The 21,795-nt window shown below is 52.0% G+C and overlaps 1 protein-coding gene across 3 annotated transcripts; it reads left to right on the top strand.

Moving 5' to 3' along the window:
• Positions 1 to 2,003: 2,003 nt before the first annotated feature.
• On the top strand, positions 2,004 to 13,357 carry LOC147353947 (cell adhesion molecule CEACAM6-like). 3 transcript variants are annotated; one of them, XM_086352850.1, is made up of 8 exons: positions 2,004 to 2,177; positions 3,056 to 3,415; positions 4,606 to 4,884; positions 10,339 to 10,450; positions 11,651 to 11,679; positions 11,999 to 12,030; positions 12,648 to 12,689; positions 12,934 to 13,357. In XM_086352850.1, exons 1-8 carry the CDS (start codon positions 2,114 to 2,116, stop codon positions 12,997 to 12,999), a joined length of 984 nt encoding a protein of 327 aa, XP_086208976.1. In that variant the 5' UTR covers positions 2,004 to 2,113; the 3' UTR covers positions 13,000 to 13,357. The 3 variants fall into 3 exon arrangements, 2 of the variants coding, with proteins under 2 accessions (XP_086208976.1, XP_086208977.1); XR_015146140.1 differs by having other exon boundaries at positions 11,651 to 12,030; XM_086352851.1 differs by lacking the exons at positions 10,339 to 10,450; positions 11,999 to 12,030; positions 12,648 to 12,689; positions 12,934 to 13,357 and having other exon boundaries at positions 11,651 to 11,743.
• Positions 13,358 to 21,795: the final 8,438 nt, after the last annotated feature.

Here is a 21,795-nt window from a genome sequence, read left to right as displayed (position 1 = left end):
CTGGGGACCCACAGAGACCTGAACCCCGGCTGATAGCCTCTAGTCTGGAGGTCAGCGCCCACCTCTGCCCAGAGCACATAACCAACTCACTCCCTTTGGCATTTGCACCCCAGCAGCCCACTCCAGTACTCTTGCCTGGAAAATTCCATGGACGGAGGAGCCTGGAAGGCTGCAGTCTATGGGGTTGCTAGAGTCGGACACGACTGAGCGACTTCACTTTCACTTTTCACTTTCATGCATTGGAGAAGGAAATGGCAACCCACTCCAGTGTTCCTGCCTGGAGAATCCCAGGGACGGGGGAGCCTGGTGGGCTGCCGACTATGGGGTCACACAGAGTCGGATACGACTGAAGGGACTTAGCAGCAACAGCAGCAGCAGCAGCCGCCTGTTACATTGTCCCCGGGTCTGCTCATAACCTCCAGGGGGCAACATTGGGCCAAACAGGAAATTAGCAGGTGAATTTTGTTTTGCCTAAGGAAGTGGAGAAGGAGCCTGATTTCCATCCCTCCTTCTAAATAGCGGTCTCCAACCTTAAGGGCACCAGGGACCGGTTTCATGGAAGACAATTGCGGAGGGTGGAGATGATTTGGTGATAATTCAAGCGTGTTACAATTACTGTGTACTTATATCTATTATTATTACATCAACTCCACCTCGGATTATCAGGCCTTAGACCCCAGGGGTCTAAGACAGACCCTCAGACCCTCAGACCCTCTACAGACCCTCAGAGCCCCTCATATGTGCCCACACTACGCGGCCCAACCTTCTAGGGGCCTATGGGCACCCATGCCAGCTCTCATCCCTGCCTGCAACCACCCATGGGAAAGATCACAGCGACCACAGAAAGATCAGCCAGGGTGACAGAGGAGGCCCTGTAATGGCAAGGAGGACCTGAATAGTTTCTGAACCAAGGTTCAGGCAATAGACACAGAGACGGAGAGTCTCCCGGAACTTGACCCGAGGACCAGGGAGCCCAGAGTCAGCCCACCCATCAGCACCAGGTTCCTCTCCTCCCAGGACACACAGGAAGCCTTTCCCTTCTCACCTGAGAACTGCAGCTCCTCCTGAACTCAGTTCTGGGTCTCTGTCCCTGAAAACAGATGCCAGGCTGGTGACACTGGAAAGTGGAGGTCAGGTCCCCTCTCCAGTCATCGCTCATCTGACTCCTTTCTCTCCTCCAGAGTCAGTGTGACCTTGAGGGGGGAGTAAATGCAGTCCTCTCAGATATTTGAGAACAGGAAGACCCTGGGCATCCAGCTGGGTTTCTGTGTCCGGGAACAATTACCACCAACATTTGGAAACCGCTGGATCTGTGTGTTGTGCTGAGAGACCTCAGACCAAAACACAGCAGAGGCCAACACTGGGGTGGGTGGGGCAGCCTAACCGGTGTTCTGGGGTCTCAGCCAGGCTGGGCGAGCGTGTGACCTGGTGGCTGCTGAAACAGCATTTCTAAGGTGTCACCTGGGGGTTCGCAGTCTTCATGAAGCTCCACAGGTGATTCCCACGCACCGTGGGGAAGACGTCCCTGTGACAACGTTCCTCATGCACCCCCCACCCCCAGGCTCCTCCTCTGAAGGGAAAACCCAGAAAGGGATAACAGAGGGCTCTGAGGGAGGCTGAGTGTGCATCTGATCCAGAGCAGTGGGAACCTCGGGCCCGAACACCCCAAGGTTGTGCTTTTCCAGACAAGGGTGTGTGTGTGTGTGCGTGTGTGTGTATAGATGTGTGTGTATGTAGGTGTCTGCGTGTAGCTGTGTGTGTATGTATGTGTGTGGTGGGTATATGTGTGTAGATGTGTGTGTGTGTAGGTGGAGAATCACTGCTCTAGAAGGCAGGGGACTCAGCAGAATTCAGGGAATAGAAATACAGACAAGGGGGACGGGGGAGGGGGACCACCAGGGAGGGAAGGAGGAGAGGGGAGGCAGAGGGCGGGGCCTGGGCAGAGACCCCGCCCCGGGCCACGTGACCCAGCGACGTGCTCCTGCCCCCGGAGGAGGCCCAGCACACAGAGGGAAGGACAGCGGAGCTCACACAGCAGGCTGCAGTGCTTCTGAGCGTTTCTGGACCAGAAGTTCTCCTCCCAGAGAGAGGGACACAGTAGACAGCAGGCACCATGGAGCCCCGGTCGGGCCCTGCAAGCAGGAGGCATGTCCCCTGGAACAGGCTCCTCCTGGCAGGTGAGAGGGGACAATTTTCAGGGAGTGGGCAGAGACTGGAGAACAAGAGACTGGCTGGTGTCTGGGGGAGACAGGGCTCTGAGAGGGGACAGAGGGCTTGTGTTCACACCTGAGCACAGAGGACAGGGGAGGGTGGGGGGCTCAGCCACAGGAGACTCTCCATGAAGTAGAGCTGGTGAGGGGTGGGAAGACCTCAACTGTTGTAGGTTTCATGAGTTATTCTTCACTGAGCAGTAATTGTTGAAAACTGATGACAATAATAACAGTTTATTGTGTCAGTACAGAAAAACAACCAGAACAGTAAACTTTGTCCTTACCCGCACCCTTAGAAACTGACAAATAAACAGCAGGCTGTGGAATTCCTGGGACTTCTCCTTCCTTCATCCCCAGGTACTAATGACTGGAGCCTGGTCCTGGCCCTGGGTTTCAAGCAGGATCAGACAAGCCCCTGCCCTCACGGAGCCCAAGCCCTGTGGGGAGGAAGACAGACAAGCAGAGAGATCGAGAGTGTGCTGGCAGGTGCTACAGGCGTCACGCAGGAAAGGGAGCGGGGAAGGGTCAGCAAGTGAGCACGGAGGGTCTTTACAGCAGTTGGTCGGGGCAAGGGGCATCTCCCAAGAGGCCCTGAGTGTGAGCAGGAGTGTGAGGGCAGTGAGGGAGTGAGCCAGGGGACAGCTGGGGAAACAGGAAAAAACGAGCCCAGAGGGGCTGAAGTGATGGGGGTCATGCTGCTGACCTTGAACCACACACACACATACATGCACACATACCCACACTAAGGCTGAGGGATGAAGAGACCTGCTCAGGACCCAGGGCACCATTTTCCCATCCCCCACATAGGTCACAATATTAACTGATTTCTCTCTCTTCCCTCCTAGTCTCCCTCTTAACTTTCTGGACCCCGCCCACCACTGCCCAGCTCACTATTGAAACGATGCCCCCCCTTGCTGCAGAAGGGTCGGATATTCTTCTACTTGCCCACAACCTGACAGAGAATCCTCTAGCCTATGCCTGGTACAGAGGAGAAAGGGTAGACAACAGCCAGCTAATCGCATCATATAGGGTAGACACTAACGCAACTACCAAAGGGCCTGCACACAGCGGACGGGAGACACTTTACCCCAACGGAACCCTGCTGATCCAGAACGTCACCCAGAAAGACACAGGCTCCTACCTCCTGCTCATTACAAAGGATGATTTACAGACAGAAAGACAAACTGGACACCTCCATGTACTCCGTGAGTGCCTCCTCTCTGACCTCGGGGTGTTGGGGGATGAATTCTGTTCTGACTAACCCGGATGGCACCTCCATCCCCTCTGCATTGTGTCCCGTGTTGGGGTTTGAACATTCAGTGCAGCGCGCACACTGTGGAGACCAACTCCAAAGGGTCAGAAATGCTTTCCAGGAAGCCAGGCCCTGCAGACACTGTGTAGAGAGAAGGACGGTCTGATGAGGGACTCGGCAGAGGGAGAGCACTCTTAGTCAGCCCCCTGGGCCCCTCCCCGTGACCATGACCCTGAGGAAGACCCTGCAGGACTCAGGGAAGACCCTGGCCTGAGGGCCCCCAGGGATCCTCACAGAGAAGCTCAGCCCCAGGAAGTCCCTCCCAGACCCTGTCCCAGGGCTCCTGCCTCCAGTGACCCTGGGAAGCCTGTGCCAAATCTGGAGGCTCCAAGCTGGTCACCAGCCAGGGCTCAGCCCCAAGAGCCACCTCCGTGCAGGGGCACAGTCTGGTCCTACTCATGAGACTCAGCATGGACAGCACACAGGTACGAGGTCCCCAGGAATCAAGCAAATGCCCTAGGGGACTTAGAGACGCCAGAAAAATCTCAGCACCCCCAGAGAGGAACACAGAAAGGAAGACACTGCTGGCAGCTCCTCCACCACAGGGTGCTGCCCAAGGAGCTCTCTCCTGATGCTGGTTGGTGAAAACTCGGAGATATGTGAGGCGGTCTCTGAATCTACCCTGTTCTGTCCACCACTAAACGCTGCTGCACAATCAACCCCCAAGGAAGCCTGTGCTTCTCCCAGACATAGAGCAGGTGGCCTCACACTCACTGAGCTCAGGTCCCCATGCATTTGTCCTGCCACACACAAGCCTGCCTTATTCTTTAAAGTCTGGCTGAGAGGCGAAGGATGCCAATTTTGTTGAAAGATGCTTTCAGAGGAGCCAAAAGTATAAGAAAGTGAGAGTGTTAATCGTTCAGTCACGTCCTACTCTTTCCTATTCCATGGACTGTAGCCCACCAGGCTCCTCTGTCCATGCAATTCTCCAGGCAAGAATATTGACTGGGTGGCAATTCCCTTCTCCAGGGGATCTTTCTGACCCAGGGACTGAACCCAGGTCTCCTGCACTGGCAGGCAGATTCTTTACTGTCTGAGCCACCAGGGAGGCTCAGGGCAATGTCCTCTCTGTTATCTGCACAGCGGTGCTACCCACACCCGTCATCACCAGCAACAACTCCAACCCCTGGGAGCACAAGGACACTGTGGTGTTAACATGTGGACCTGAGACTCAGAACACCTCCTACATGTGGTGGATCAGCAATCAGAGCCTCCCCAAGAGCACCAGGCTGGAACTGTCCGAGGACAAGAGGACTCTCACAGTGGTCACCGTCACAAGGAAAGAGAAAGGACCCTATGTGTGTGAAACCCGGAACCCAGTGAGCATCAGCCGCAGTGACCCATTCACCCTGGATGTCCTCTGTGAGTAACCTCTGTTCCTATGTGGCCTGAGCTGCCCACCCAAATGCACACTGCCAGAGGCCAATCCACACCCCTCCCTCTCAGGTCCGAGTACATGGGCCATCACCCCTGGACACCCAGACTGGCCATGACTTCCTGTCCCAGGCAAGCCCAGGCAGGTCCACCTTGAATGAGGACAGGGAGGGGATGGGCTGCTCTGTGTGGATGGCTGAGGATCACCAGAATATGATGGGAGAAACAAATTAACATCAGACTCACAATGAGTGAGCATGAAGGACCCAGGGGCCCCAATACAGACCAGGAACTTGCCTTCCCTCTGATTGCACCACGTGTGGCTTTCTGCTCTTTGCTCTAAACGGTCCGATCACCCCACCACTACCCCTCAGACTCCTCTGACCATCCAGAGGGGAACCTCAACCTCTCCTGCCACACAGCCTCTAACCCAGCCACACAGCGCTCCCCGCTTGTCAGTGTGAGGCCCCAGGAATACACCCAGGCTCTCTCTATTCCCAATCACAACATGTACTCTCAGATCCTACATTCTCTGACTGTCCTGGATAGCCCCACAGTCAGAAGATCAAGGTTCCCAGGGCTGATAGCACAGAGCTGTCTAGTACTAGAGTGTTGTCCCAGCAACCAGGCAAGGGTCCCTCTTGTGTGATCTGGGGGTCAGAGGAGATGTGCGATCATCTCTTTCCCGTTGCCACCTGAACAAAGACCCAGGGCCTTCCTCACAGTCATCTTTACAGAGGTCTTGGGCCCCAAGACTGAGGAGGGAGCAAGACCCAGGCCCCTGACCCACTCTCAGCAGTCACCCCTCTGTCTCTCCACAGACCCAGTGGCACGGCCTTCCCTCCAAGTCAGCAACACCACAGTCCCAGAACATGAGGGCCCCGTGGTCCTGACCTGCCTCACAGATGAGACTGGGGTCTCCATACGCTGGCTCTTCAAAGGCCAGAGTCTCCTCCTTGCAGACAGGATGACACTGTCCTCAGACAGCAGCACCCTCACCATAGACCCTGTCAGCAGACAGGACGCCGGGGATTATCAGTGTGAGGTCTCCAACAGGGGCAACTTCAGCAGAAGTGGCCCCCTAGGGTGAGGGTGACCTGTGAGTGACCACTGTCGCCTCCTGTCTTAGTCGTTCAGTGGTGTCCGACTCTTTGTGACACCACGGACTTGAGCTCACTAGGCTACTCTGTCCATGGGATTTCCCAGGCAAGAATCCTGGAGTGGGTTGCCATTCGCTACTCCAGGGTACGTCCTGACCCAAGGATCGATCCCGTGTCTGCTGCACTGCAGGCAGTCTTCCCGGCTAAGCCTCCAGTGAAGCCCATTTTCACTGGATAAGCTTCTTTTATTAACTCCACCAACAATTAGCCTATCATCTCATTTCCTTCACTTCAAGCAATTAGAACCTGTGCTGTCTCTCCCCTCCTCATCCCCTGATTTCTCCTGGCCCTCTGCTGTGAAGCCTCGTTGCCAAGACCGCTGGAAGCAGCACTAAAATCAGTACCTGGGACTTCCTGGGCAGTCCAGTGGTTAAGACTCCACCTTCCACTGCAGGGGTTGCTGTGACCTCCTCCAGGAGATCTTCCCCACCCAGGGACTGAATCCGTGTCTGTTATGCCTCCTGATTGGCAGGTGGGATCTTTACCACTGGTGCCTCCTAGGAAGCCCTGGTGAGTCATAAAGCCTAAATCTCCTTTTTCTTATGTGTACAGTGGTGTTTGTTATGCACTTTATAGAGCTTTGTGAATACGCGCTCCGATGAAGGTGGAAATTACAGCAGACATGTTCAGGCAGTAAGTGTCAGGATGTTAGTTCGCACTGTTGTGATTGCAGGCTTGCTGCCACACTCAACTCCAGGTCCCTCCACTTGGCTTTCTTAGTTGCACCTTCGTCTCTACAGTGGAAGTGACACCGTTTCTTCACAGGATGGGCGGTGGTCATGTGTGGTGAGAGCTGGGGGCCTTGAGGACTGTACTTTGTGCAACATAAACTCCTATGACTGTGTGTTGTCTGTTGGTCGGTTAGGTCTCTGGTTTACAGTGTTCTCACGGTCTCTAGTTGTCAGTGAAATCTCTCTGACTGCTGTGTCCATTATTGAAAGTGGGGTGTTGTAGTGTCAGTGTTATGACCGAGCTATTTCTCCCCTCGATGCTGTCCATTTTTGATTCACAAATCTGGTGTTGTTGGGTGCATAATGCTTATAATTGTTCTATTTCCTTGATGGATGGAAACTTTTCTTGATATGCAAGGTCCTAATGTCTCTTGCAGGCTTTTTTGATTTAGAGATGATTATAGCAGACACTCATACAGCCACCACAGTTCTCTTTTTATTGCTATTTGCATAGAATATCTTTTTCCAGCCTTACTTCAACCTTCTATGTTTTTGTATCTAAAGTGAGTCTCATGAAGAGAGTATAGAGAGGGGTTATAATTTTTATCCATTCTGTCAACCTCTGCCTTTAATTTGAAGGTTGAGGCTATCTATCATTCAAATACTTCCCAATAAGAAAGAGCTTCTGCCATCTAGCTATTTGTTATATGTCTTACATGCTTTATTCATTAATTCCTCTATTACTTCCTCTTTGGTATTTAGATGATTTCCTTTCATGTGTCATTTTGATTCTGTTCTTCCCCTTTCCAATGTATTTCAGTTCTTTTCTTAGCGCCTAACTTGAAGATGACAGTTATATCTTAAACACATAACTATCGAGTTGAAATACCAACCAGATCTATGATGTATATTACAAACAAGGTGCTCCTGTGCATCTCCATCGCCTCCATATTACACACTTGTTGTCATATATTTCAGCCGTCCTTGTACAATATATGCCCGTTATATAGATTTATAAACATTGTCTCATGTAATATCTTTGAAATAAAAAACAAAAATGAGCAATTATATAAAAGACAATAATACCGGCTCAGATAAGATAGCTACCTATTGTGTAATTTGACCACTCTTGTCTAGGTTGCCTGTGGCTCTGAGTTACCGTGTAATGTTTGTTCAGTCATCTTAAAGGCTTCCTTTCACACTTCATATATGCTGTGTCTCCAAGGAATGAGTTCCCTCGACTGTTGTTTATCTGGAAAAGTCCTAATTTGAGCTTCATTGAAGGAGAGCTTCTCTGTACATTGCTTCGCCGGTTGACAGTCTTGCTTTTAGGACTTCAGTCGGTCATCCCAACGCCTTCTGATGTGGAATTTGCTTTTCACACTGTTGAAGATCTGCTGCACACGCTGAGTCACTCCTCTCTCGCTGCGTTTTTCACTTCCTCTTTCCCTCGGTCTCTCAACATTTTGACTCTATTGTGTCACAAAGTCTATATCTTGAGTTACCCCTTTTTGGAGTTCCTCAACCATCTCTAATATGTGATCTCATCTACTTTTGGAGGTTTTAAACCATTCATTTTTATATATATTTTTCATTGTTTTTCCCTCTCTCTTCTCCTTCAGGAACTGCCATCCTGCATATGTTTGTCCACCTGATGGAGTTCTGCATAATACTTTGCCTGGAGTCACTATTTGCCTTTTTTTTTTTCCCTTTCTACTCCCCAGTCTGAGTAACTTCTTTTTTTCTATCTTCGTGTTCACAGATGCTTTCTTCTACCTGCTCAGACGTGCTGAGGAATCGCCCTTCTAAGTTATTGTTTTCACTTCCTATTCTTCAGCTCCAGATTTTCTTCAACCCTGTTTAAATAATTTAACAATGAGGAAGAACACATCTTTCGTGAGAAGCAGGTGCTCCTCAGATCTGACCAATGTGGAGACAGCCATCCCCTCACACTGTGCACTCCAGTGCTTTAGACATGGACACTGATTATGTGGCTACTGGGTCAATCTCAGACAAGCACACTAGGAGCAGAAAACCACAAAGAGAGGAGGCTAGTTGTGGACCCTGAGAAGGAAGGCTCATCCCACGAACTCTCAGATGGCATCAATCAAGGAACTGGACTTCTCCTCAAGTTTGAAGTACTCCCTTCCCTCTCTAGGGGCTTCTCATGTGGGGCTAGTGGTAAAGAACCTGCCTGCCAATGCTAATGCAGGAGACTAAGGGATGCAGGTTTGATCCCTGGGCGTCAGGAAGATCCCCTGGAGGAGGAAATGGCAACCCACTCCAGTATTCTTGCCTGGAGAATTCCATGGACAGAGGAGCCAATCCCAATGATCTGGAACCACAGACAAAGGTCATGCTCTTTGGTAATCAATCCCTCCCTCTTAGAAATCCCATGAGCCTTCCAATCTGGATGTAATAAGACCAAGTGATATGGGGACAAGCATCCAATGGTCGGTGAAACAATGAGCAGAGTTTACGGCTCACTGAGAAGGTGATGCTGTCCCAGACAAGCAACAGTGTCAGGACAGAGGATGCAGGGTCTGATCAGTGTGGGGTCTCCTCCCAGTCAGAGTCTGCCAATGTGATCCAGTGCCCCACTGAGCACTATAGTGACCTTCCACACCTCTCCATCTTCCCTTGTAATTTCACTGGAAATGGGTGTGTAATGAATGCAAATCATGAGGATGTGGGTAGTCTCCTTTTGGAGCCTGTAGAGCAATGTGTTTAATTAATTATGCAAAACTTAGCTAATTTTGTCATAGTTTGCTTACTGTTTGTGAGAACTGTTTGACTGTAGGCAAGGTACTGGATCTTGTGCCTCCGTTTCCCCGTCTGTAAAACTGGAGAAGAAGAGCTGGATCTTAGGGCTGCTGTGAGGATGGTCACTAGGAAGGGAATGAGATTAAAATTCTTCTGTAGGTAAAATTCTTACCCACACAGAGTGGGCAGGTAAGAAGTGTTCACAGAGGATATTTTGGATTTCAGCGTTGTGGGTTTTGGCTGTAGAGTCAAACAACTCAGTTACATTTCTGTTCCACCTGATCCTAGCTCTGGGGCCTCCATTCCTTTATGGAAGAACTGTGTGTCTCAAATCTGTGCATGCACAGCGGGGATGACAACCCCTCCCTCGTGGGGATGGAAAGATCAGAAAAAATGGGTGTAAAGGATTCCCCACTTTGCCAGTCGCACAGGAGTACCTGGAAACAGTTCATTAATATTATTACTACTAATCAATGTTGGGTGGACTGGAGAGGAACTACCCTCTAAGACCGACAGTTGTGATGGAAACAAAAAATCAGAGGGAGGGCGCATAATGTGAGAAGAAAAGAGTCCTTCAAAGGAAAATGAACAGGACATGGAGATGGCTACAGTGAGAGAATGGAGAGCTAGAGCAAGTCCAAGGTTTCAAATCTGACGAAGAGGGAAATGATGCAGCCTCGTGCAGTGGGAGAGTCAGGAGGACACTGTGATGACAAAACACGCAACCACACAGGCCTCAGAGCATTTCCTTCCACCTAACCAGGCCCTCTCCCTGTAAGACTCCTCTTGGTATTGCCTCCAGTGAACTCGGACCCCATTTCCCCTCTCTCTTTCTCTTCTGCTTTCAGGGCGAGAAAACACCCGAGCCCTCGGTGTGGGGGCCATTACTGGCATCGTGATTGGGGTCCTGCTTGTGCTGACGCTGCTGGCTGTCCTGGGGTGTTTCATTTTCCTTCACAGGTACAGTGGCATTCCCAGATGCTGCCCCCACCCCCAGGTTGACCCTAGTCCTAGAGGAAGGACACCCCATCCTCCAATTTCCGGCCTGGATCTCCAGGACCTCCCCACTTCCCCACGGGTATTCTCTCTCATTCTTCAGTTCCTGCCTCACCAGGTATTGACCTGTGGCAGCTTCCTTAGCACCATCCTCATTTATTTTGTTATTTAGTCGCCAAGTTGTATCCATCTCCTTTGCCACTCCATGAACTCCTCTGTCCATGGAATTTCCCAGGCAAGAATACTGGAGTGGGTTGCTATTTCCTTCCCCAGAGAATCTTCCTGGCCCAGGGATCGAACCTGTGTCCCCTGCATTGGCAGGTGGATTCTTTACCTCTGAGCCACCAGGGAAGGCCCATCTATCAGTTAACACAATTAAGACACCTCCTTGTCCTCGTTCCCTATATGTAGGCTGGCAGGTAGTAAGTACTCAGAAAAAGGTATCTCTTCCTGTATATTTAAATCCACCTACTCTGATGAGGGGCAGTCACAGGGCCAGGAGCTGAGGGTCGTCTTCGCCAAGTCCACACTTGGCCAGAGAGTGGAAGTTTGGACAGGCCAGGTGGGGTCAAATGCCCCCACGTGGCAGATGCATTAACAACACCCCTGATGCATGAGACAGAACATCGTGCCAGGTCCGCAGGTGGTGGGATGTCTCTACACTTAAGGTCCAGGTAGATGGAGACAGAGGACAAGGCCACTGTCACATTTCAGCAGCTCCTGGGTGAGGGCAGGTGGCCACAGCAGCGACACTGCCCTCAGTGAGATCCCAGAGTCTCTGGCTGACCGCTTTCCTCCCTATGCACTGGCCCTGCTCTCTCCATAAGCGTGATGAATCCACTCAGACAAAGCTTTGGATGGATGGACGCCTTTCCCAGAGCCTTGGTCCCTTGAGTGGCCACTTTCTCCTGAACCCTATTAGCCTATGGTCCTGCCCCTCTGGACTCAGGGCAGAAATGGCTTCTTAAGGACTTTCCTCAGTGTCCTTACTGGGCCCTCCCCTCCGAAGCAGCCTTGGTGGAGAAAGGAGGTGTCCAGCCCCTGCTTGGACATGGGGATCCTCCTGTCCCGTGTTCTGATAACAAAGCCTTGACCTCCGTCTACACTCCTCACAAATATGCCTGTTTTGTTTTTCTTTCCTAACCCCGGCTGCCTGCACAACAGAGGGAACTGGCCCCCAGCGTCCACCTCAGGTGAGTGTCTGTTCAGCCCAGGACAGCGGGGAGCCCCGGTCAGGCCCTGCCATGTCTGTTCCTGCCTGCCACCCCCAGGGTCTCTGGCCCTTTCTCTGGGGCTTCAGCACAGGGGATCCAATTGGCTAGTCTGCTTTTCCTATGGGTTATCATCCTGGGAGGCTCCCTCGCCCTCACTGGGGCCTGAAATTGCCAGAGGTTCTCTCCCTTGGTGGGGATCTTTCTCCCATGGTTCTCCGGAAGGTGGACATCCAACCTCTCCTAGGAGAATGGGCTAAGCTTCCTCACATGCTCAGTGGTAACTCCTGTCTCCTCCCAGGACGTGGTCCCTCTGGCAGCTCTGTCTCCCAGGTAAGTACATTCCTTCCTTGTCTCTTCTCCCAGCGTCCCCGCTTCACAAGCTCTGGGCAGGGGGACTGTCCAACCCAGAAGCACTGTGAGACACCCTTCACTCGAGGGTAGTTGAAAGTCACTCAGTCATGTCCAGTCTTTGTGACTCCATGGACTGTAGCCTGCCAGGCTCCTCTGTCCATGGATTTCTCCAGGCAAGAATACTGGAATGAGTTACCATTGCCTTCTCCAGGGGATCTCCCTGACCCAGGGATCGAGCCTCGGTCTCCCACATTGCAGGCAGATTCTTTGCCTTCTGAGCCACCAGGGAAGCTCATCAGAGTAGTTAGAACATGGCAAGTCCCACCAAGCTGGGAGCTGGATGCACTTCAGGGACATGACCACCCACAACCTTATGCAGAGGCTGCTCTGGTCCCCTGACTAGAACTCAGGAGAACCTTGGAGTTCAGCCAGGAAGAGAGTGGGCACTGGATCATCCGTCAGGGGAGCTAGGCTAACAAGGGTGGGAAACAGAGCCCAGATAGGATTTGGGGTCGGGGTTCCAGGCTTGGAGATGGCTGGTCGGGAGAAATGACTCTCTTTCCCTCTCCTCTGATGCCCACTTCCTCCATGCCCAGGCCTCCCTACCTGATGCCAGGCCACCAGCTCCCATCTACCAGGTGAGTGTGGGGATCCAAGTTCTGGTTCCATAGCCCAGAAGGCAAAGGAAGTGCCCCCTGCACACCTGGCTGTGTTTGGAGGTCCAAGAAATAGCAGGAAAGATGGAGAGGGGATGAAGGGGAGGTGGGTCTGGACCAAAAACCTCTGACACGAACAGACCCTGGGTAACCCGGGGCTGGGAAGTCCCTGGGAAGTCATCTAAGAAGGTTACATGAGCTGGAAGGCATCGGTTTTCTTTTGCAGGAATTACTACACCCCGACACAGACGTTTACTATAATATCAGCCACAAAGCAGATGCGGGTCCTTAGTTCCTCCAGACACGTCTCCTTACGGACTGTGTGAAAGAGCTTACCTGAGACCCAAGACCCGAGTGAGGTCAAGAGGAAGAGCCTGAGGCAGAGAACCAGCTCTGAGATCTGAGGCTATTCAGGAACCTGGGCCCAGGCTCAGGGTCCTCCTGGATTCCTGGCAACACTGACAGGCTGCCCTGAAGCCTGGATGGACCAGAACTCAGGCTGCAATTCCCACAGTGGGGGGAGGTTCAGCAGGGCAAGTGACTGGTCCTGTGACCCACGGTGGACCACCAGAGAGATCTGAATCAAGAGCACTTTCCTTCCCCTGGTTGCAAAATATACTGCCCTTGGGTCTTGTCCAGCAAGAAATTCACCTGAATCTCTGCTCTGGTCTCTCCATGGTTGCTCAGGGAAAGTATTAGCTCTAGTTACCTGACCTCCCCATCTATTCCCTGGGGGAAAGGAAGGGGAAGATTCTGAGAATGGAGGGAGGGGGCATGCTAACAGGAAAGGAGGGTCACCAGACCCTTGGCAGCCACATGGGCACTCGGCAGTCCTCACACTGCCCTGGGGTCCCAGACGCCTCCCAGTGCTTGCTCACTTGGCATGGAGTCTCTGGAGCACAGAATATGGGACCGTCTGAGACCCACTAGAACACGAGTCAGGAAGGATGAGTCGTGGGTGAGACAACTTTTATGGGTGAGGCCCCTTTGCAGCCTCTTGGTGTCCTGAGCCCTTGGCCATCCTCACCAAGCCCTGCTGGCCCCAACTTGTGCTGCCTCAATTGAGTTTTTTTTGTTCAGTTGCTAAGTTGTGTCTGAGTCTTTGGGACCCCATGGACTGCAGCACGCCAGGCTTCCCTGTTCTTCACTATCCCCCAGAGATTGCTTCAACTAATCTCCACTGAGTCAGCGATGGGACTGGAACTTTTGTCTGTTCCCAGATCAAGGATCCAGAATGCCTTCTCTCTCCATGGGTTTCTGTTGTTTCCCTAAGGGCCTAAGCCCTGAGGACCTCGTTCCCTTTGGGGGACCCAGAGGAGCAATCAGAGTCACCAAAGTAAGAGGGACCCAGAAGCCATGCTCTGAGCAAGGTCCTCCCAGGAACTTCCCGTGACCTCTATCCACTTTCTGCTGGTTTCCACTTTGCTTTCCGACGCGGATCGTGAGCCTGCTCCCAACACACACACACGTCAGCCTCAGGGCAAAGGTGCAGGCTCTACCTAAAACTCAACCTGACTATGACGGCAAAGGGCTCACCTGTCTCCTCCTCAGTGTCCCAAGGGCCTTCCCACCCAGATCTCCCCTGCAGCCCCCACCACACACCTGGGCTAGCAAGTCTCCGTCTCTCCCTGAGGTCCCTGGGATAGGTCTGTTCTCATATAGTTCCGCTCGGATCAGGTGCCCACACTCACACAAACACAGCAGGTGTGTGCCCTAGGGCACAGAGCCCACAGTTGGCAAGCATGCTCTTGGCAAGCATGGCCAAGTATCATCTGTGCTGAGATGAGATGAGAGGTAAGAGAAACCACCTGCAAAGCTTCCGATCATGATTTAGGTCTAAATTACTTCTTATCCCCCCAGGCACACAGTCTTGGATGAGACAAGGTGACGCTTCTTGGTGTTCCTTACTGTTCTGTAACAAATGACCACAAATTTAGGGGCACAAACCACAGTGTCAATATGACGCTGTTCTTTCTGGATTCTACAGACAGTTCATTTCTTTGCCTTTCCAAGCTGTGAGAGGCTGCCTGCTTTCCTTGGTTCGTGGCCACTTCCTCCATCTTCAAAGCCAGCAGTGGAACATCTTAAAGGTCCCCAAGGTCTCCTTCCATCATCCCATCCCCTCTGGCTCTGCCTCTCCTGCCTTGGAACACTGTGAATGTATTGGACTCAGCCCAATACATCACCCACCATAATGTCCAAGTTACCCCACCATATCTCCCAAATACCCCACCATAGTCTCCCAGTCATGTGATCTGAATTTCATCTGTAGATTTCCTTAATAATGGGGCACATTTCTCAGATTGTGGGCTAGAAGTTGTGGACATCTCTTAGGGTTCTGTGCTCTGCCTCCCACTCCTCTCAAGGCCGTGGGCATCATCTTCCCTCGCTGCAATCTGCTCTGGGCAGCTTGGACTTTGTCAGGCCGATGTGGGGTCAAGTCCCGCCACGATGTCCACAGCAATCTCACTGGCCCTGAGCCCTGGAGATCGAGGCCAGTCCACACTCCCTGCAGCTCTCCCCACCCCTTCTTTCCAGTGAAGTGAAAGTTGTTCAGTCCGTCCAACTCTTTGCAACCCCATGGACTGTAACCCTCCAGGCACATCTGCCATGGGATTCTCCAGGCAAGAACACTGGAGTGGATAGCCATTGCCATCTCTGTAGATTCATCAAACCCAGGTCTCTGGGATTGCAGGAAGATTCTGTACTGTCTGAGCCACCATGGAAGCCTCTTCTTTTCTAGCAATGCCCAATTTTTCAGAATGGAAAGAAAGCAGATGTGACTCAAAGACCACAACTCCCAAGTCTCCAGGTGGCCTGTGTTCATCAGCACCATGGACAGTGTCTCTGCTGTGCTCAGCCCCCATCAATGGGAAGGGACGGCTGCATATCCTGCCCATTTCTATTCTATGACAAAGATGAACATAGTAGAATGTGTTCAGGGATAACCCGCTTTTCTCTAGTTTATGAATCGGGAGCACCTTCTCCTGTCTGTGTATTAGTTGTAGCTACAGCCATGATAACTCCCAGGTGAATGATCCTGCGCCCGGAGGGTGTCCTCAAGGAGGCTGAGAACTAACTTTGTCCTCTCAGAGTATCTCCCCGCCGCTGAGTGTCAGATAACCGGCTTGTCTACAACTTGGAGGGAACGTTTCATGATTAAGTCCTGACCCTCGGTACCTGACCTTGGAGACAGCCATCGCCTAGCCTGGAGGCCTCCTGAGCACAGCCTCCTGTTCCCTCATTCTCCAAATGATCCCCCCTCCCCCAGGGAGCAAGGCTGAGCAGAACGCCTGGGCTACCCTCCCAGCTTCTCCAGTCTGAGCCTCAAGCCTGGCGTGAGAGCTTTTGCCATCTCTCCACGCTTCCAACAGAGCAAGCGTCCTGCTGAAGAACAAGTGGGGCCTGAAGACCAGTCTCCAGGGTACAATCTGTCACCTGAGGGCTCCTCCGTCTGCCTGTGTACCCAAAGGAAGAGAAGGAACTAGGGCTCCACAGTCACCCCAAACTTCCTCTTCTCCATAAATGTACCATTGACAGGGGTAACTCTGACACCCAAACCCAGCACTATATTTCTCAATGACTCAGGTCTAACCCATCCAGCATCCCTAACAGTCATGCAAAATGCTCGAGACACCCAGTATAATGGTCACTGGATTACCAGGGCCTCCCCTATCTTCCATGGGGACAGACTCTGCAGGAATCACCTGGGCTCATGTGCACCACCTGTGGAACCATGGTGTTTAAATGGAGCAGCAGAGGGAGCTACTGAGGGTATCTCAGGGGTCCTGGCATCTGGCCAACCACAGAGGCGCAGCCACAGGACTTCGTGAAAAGATGAACAGAAGGATGGGTAGGGGATAAAGGAGGGATGGTGTGTGGGAAGAGAGGTGGACATATGGACACACGTGCTATCTCCTCACAGAATTTTTCCGTAAAGGGTGAGGATGTTGGAAATGAACGTTTTCCTCTAGTCCCCATGCAGATGCAGTTTAGGGGATACAGTGGCACTCAGTGTGCACACATGTTAACCAGGACTCCAGTTCTAAGAGGAACCCTGAGCTGGGAGGTCGGACATGGAAGGATTCACCTGTCCTGCTTCTGCTGAGTCCACCGGCCAGCTCCAGGCCTGATGCAGGGAACTGCATGTCTGTGTGTCGAATGAATGAGCCCCTGGCTCACACTCCACGGGGGCCGAGATTTGTGGTGAGGATGTTCACTGCAGAGCAGATGCTCAGTGTGAAAGGCGGGATGCTCGCTACTGGCTGTTCCAGACTGAAAACAAATTTGCAGTGAAGTCACCCCAGTGGCAGAGCAGGTCCTCAGCCTGTGGAAAATCAATGTTTCAATGGTGTTCTGGATGTTTGAGAAAGAAGGAGTTGAAAAGAAGACCTCACAACTTCGGGAATAACATTTAATTCTGAACTACTCAGCAAATATTTTGTTTATTTTTTAATTTCCCCGCTGCACTGGGTCTTCATTGTTTTCCACCAGTTTTCTCTAGTGCGGTGAGCAGGGGCTACTCTTCGTTGCGATACGCCGGCTTCTCATTGAGGTGGCTTCTCTACTCCTGAGCAGTGGCTCTCGGCAAGCAGACTTCAGTCGTTGCAGCTCGTGGGCTCAGAGCACAGACTCAGCAATTCCGATGCGTGGTCTTAGTTGCTCAAAAGCATGTGAAATCCTCCTGACCAAGGATGAAACCCGGGTCCCGTGCTTTGGCAGGTGGATTCCTATCCACTGAGCCACCAGGAAAGTTCTCTAAACAATGCCTAACTTGTAGATAGACACTGGTTCATCATGGCCGCCCCACACACGAGGTTTCCATATTTGAGTATGGGTAAATAAACAAGCGATGTATGTCATAGTTTTTTAATTTACAGACACAAAACCATAGGCTCTGTGCTCACTAGCCCTGCAGACACACAACCATAGGCTCTGTGTTCACTAGCCCTACAGACTCACAACCACCTGCTCTGTGCTCACTAGCCCTGCTGGTGTGACTTGGGCAGCAGGACTGTCACTGACCTTGCGGTTGTTCTAGTTGCTAAGTCATATGCAACTCTTTTGTGACCCCATGGATGTAGCCCGCCAGGCTCCTCTATCCATGGGATTTCCCAGCAAGAACACCAGAGTGGTTTGCCATTTCTTCTCCAGGAGATCTTCCTGAGGCAGAAATCAAACCCGAGTCTCCTAAACAGGGAGGAGGATTCTTTACCACTGCACCATCAGGGAAGTCTATGTTGCTGATGATCACTTGTTCAAACCCATGCAAGTTACAGCTGCTGCTGCTAAGTCGCTTCAGTCGTGTCTGACTCTGTGCAACCCCAAAGATGGCAGCCCACCAGGCTCTCCCATCCCTGGGATTCTCCAGGCAAGAACACTGGAGTGGGTTGCCATTTCTTTCTCCAATGCATGAAAGTGAAAAGTGAAAGTGAAGTCACTCAGTCGTGTCTGACTCTTAGTGACCCCATGGACTGCAGGCTACCCGCTCCTCCACTCATGGGATTTTCCCGTAAGAGGACTGGAGTGGGATGCCCTTGCCTTCTCCGGCAACTTACAGTACCAAGTGTCAACCCTAATGGAAGCTATGGAAGCTGGGTAATTTTCATGTGTCCATGTGGGTTCATCAATTAATAAAATGTACACCTCGGGTGTGGCATGTTGAATACTGAGGAGACCCTACACTCATGGGCGGCAAGTATCTAGGAAAACTCCGTACCTTCCCTCACTTTTGCTGTAAAACTGAAGCTACTATAAAAAAATAACCGTTACTACAACTGAACCACCCTGGCACCAACCCTTCTCAGGCTTAAGGAAGATGGAGATTCACCTTTGAAACTTCAAATATCAAAAGGTAAAAAGAAGTAAAAACAACCTAATAAATTAGAATACGAAAGAGCCCATTAGATCCTAATAATTTAGTTACAACAATCATCTACAGGGTGACAGGGACACTGAGTCCAGAGCTAGCATGCTTGATCCCTGTGTCCCTTTTGCTGAAAGAATCTCTGATCAGGGTCCTGTGGAGACGCCCCACCTTCCTTCTCACCATGAAGACCAGGTCCCCTGCTGGGGCAGAGACATAGAAGGCGGGAAGATGAGGTTCAGAATCACTGCACCACCCCTGGTCTTCCAATTCCACCTGGCCCTGCCCCCTGTGGAAGACACTAAAGGGGGTATGGGGGGAAAGGAAATGCAGCCTTTTCATGTCCACATGGACCCTCTGGATCAGGCAGGACACACGGACGTTTCCTCACCCTCCTCCTACTTAGAGATGCTCCAGTCCTGCCCAAGGACTGAGAATGTTGCATCTGGATCCTTCCTCTTCTACAGAGAGAAATTGGCCTGGTATCAACACAAATCTCAACTGGATGAAATCTTGGAGTGGGGTATATAAGAGAAGATCTTGGACGAGAGATGTTGGAAATTCAGAGTGGGACATGATTCAGCATAAAGGATATGTAGTGTTGAAAGGGTTAGTCGCTTGGTCGTATACGATCCTTTGCGACCTCATGTCTGTAGCCTGCCAGCACCTCTGTCCCTGGGATTTGTAAGATGATATGTAAACACTTGACAAATACTTGAGTTGTCTTAGGAGAAAACCTCGAGTACTTTCCCATCGAGAAAAGTGAAGAGGAACTTTTCTCGAAGTTCCTCTTCGAAAATGAAGAGGAACTAAAAAGCCTCTTGATGACAGTGAAAGAGGAGAGTGGGAAAATTGGCTTAAAGCTCAACATTTGGAAAACAAAGATCATGGCATCTGTCCCATCACTTCATGGCAAATAGATGGGGAAACAGTGGAAACAGTGTCAGACTTTATTTTGGGGGGCTCCAAAATCACTGCAGATGGTGACTGCAGCCATGAAATTAAAAGACGCCTACTCCTTGGAAGGAAAGTTATGACCAACCTAGATAGCACATTCAAAAGCAGAGACATTACTTTGCCAACTAAGGTCCATCTAGTCAAGGCTATGGTTTTTCCAGTGGTCATGTATGGATGTGAGAGTTGGACTGTGAAGAAGGCTGAGCGCCGAAGAATTGATGCTTTTGAACTGTGGTGTTGGAGAAGACTCTTGAGAGTCCCTTGGACTGCAAGGAGATCCAACCAGTCCATTCTGAAGGAGATCAGCCCTGGGATTTCTTTGGAAGGAATGATGCTAAAGCTGAAACTCCAGTAGTCTGGCCACCTCATGCGAAGAGTTGACTCATTGGAAAAGACTCTGATGCTGGGAGGGATTGGGGGCAGGAGGAGAAGGGGAAGACAGAGGATGAGATGGCTGGATGGCATCACCGACTCGATGGACGTGAGTTTGAGTGAACTCCAGGAGTTGCTGCTGGACAGAGAGGCCTGGCGTGCTGCGATACATGGGGTCGCAAAGAGTCAGCGACTCAACTGAGCTGAACTGAACTTTCCCTTCGACACTCCCCTCTGTGGCCGCCAGAGGGCGGCAGAGCTCCTCCATAGTCTGGAGCCTCCACAGGGCTGCCCACCTCCTTCCCACTTAGCAGGTCCCACCGCCCAGCAGCCTCTGACCCTCACCAACCTACTCCGTCCACAGTCCTCTCCACTCTCCCAGTTCCCCACACTGGACTCTGGCAGCTCCTCCTCCCAGCCAGGCCCACCTGAAGGCCAGACTCCCCTCAGGTAGCTCTGCCCTCTGAGCCCCATCCTTCTCTGCTGAGGGTCTGCTCACCCTTCACATCTCAGTCAAAAGATCACTTTTGCAGGGGTGCCTTCCATGACACCCAGTCCAGCTGAGATTCCATGACAGACTCCGGACCCTTTCCTTTCCACCAGACGCTTCCCTTTCAGTCTATCCCTCCATCATAATTAGCTCCTTTTTTCCAGGATTTTCTCTGAGTGTCTGTCTCCCCGTCACAAGGTCAGGTGTGTGAGCTCGAAGTCCAAGTCTATCCTATTCTCTGGACACCAGGACACAACCCAGGGCTGACAGGTCACACATGCTCAATAAATACTCTTTAAATAGATAAGGGAATCTGCATGACAGAAGCCAGAACTCACACCCCCCACCCAGTGTGACACCGAGGGGTCAGAGAATATTCCTTGTGGACACAGGGGTTCTGGCATCAGAGTGGGAGGGGACCTGCCAGTGCCCATAGCTGCTCCAGGACGGAACTTTATTCCTCCTGGAGTCAGGAGTGAGGACAGGGGCCTCTTAAGTGTGAGGAGTCAGACCTCTGCTCATTCCCAGATAATCACACCCTCTTCCATCTCTACTCAGGAGAATCTTCTAGTCTCCCTGGAGGGCCTGGGCTGGCACCTTGAGTCCTTCCCCTTCTCTCGGAGACCTGACCTGGCTCAGACTCCCGATCCTCCATCCCAAGGGAGTCACCACAGGGGAGGGGGAGCCCCAGCGTGAACTCACAGGAATTGGGGAGCAGCTCCTCATCCCAAGGTCCCTGATCTGTGGGAACACGTGGGTCTGGTCCCTGGAGACATCTCAGCCCCTCCCCCTAAGGCATCCTGGGAAAGGAGGGGAACTTCCGGAACAGAGGAACATAGCTTCTGCAGTTGATTTATCCCAGGGGGACTGGAGTCCCACGGGGGTCTTCCCTCCACTGACAGAGGAGCCCAGGGGCTCCCCTGACATAGTCTCCCCAGGTCCTGGCACTGTGGGGAGGCTGAGAGCAGACCACTGATGGGGACACAGAGAACTAGGGTGCAGGCCCAGTGCTGTGAGGTGGAGGAGGACAGGGCCTTCTGGGGTCCAGCCCACAGGCCGCCATCCTCTCCCCAAAGCCCCGAGACCCCCCGCTGGCCCTTCCTTTGAAGCCTCAGGGACTGAGAGCTCCTCCTGAGCACACGTCCACCTGGATGGATGGTTCTCCTGCCACTGAACAATGCCCATCGTCTCCCTGGGCTCACCCTGCACTGGGATGAGGTCAGGAAGCCTGGGGACCCACAGAGACCTGAACCCCGGCTGATAGCCTCTAGTCTGGAGGTCAGCGCCCACCTCTGCCCAGAGCACATAACCAACTCACTCCCTTTGGCATTTGCACCCCAGCAGCCCACTCCAGTACTCTTGCCTGGAAAATTCCATGGACAGAGGAGCCTGGAAGGCTGCAG

This window comes from Bos grunniens, chromosome 18 (assembly GCF_055505025.1).
Source record: "Bos grunniens cultivar Pamir isolate PY7600 chromosome 18, Bosgru_T2T1.0, whole genome shotgun sequence".
In the NCBI taxonomy this organism is placed as follows: Eukaryota; Metazoa; Chordata; class Mammalia; order Artiodactyla; family Bovidae; genus Bos; species Bos grunniens.
The sequence above is the reverse complement of the archived record's forward strand: the minus strand, read 5'-3'. Positions and strand labels throughout refer to the sequence as shown.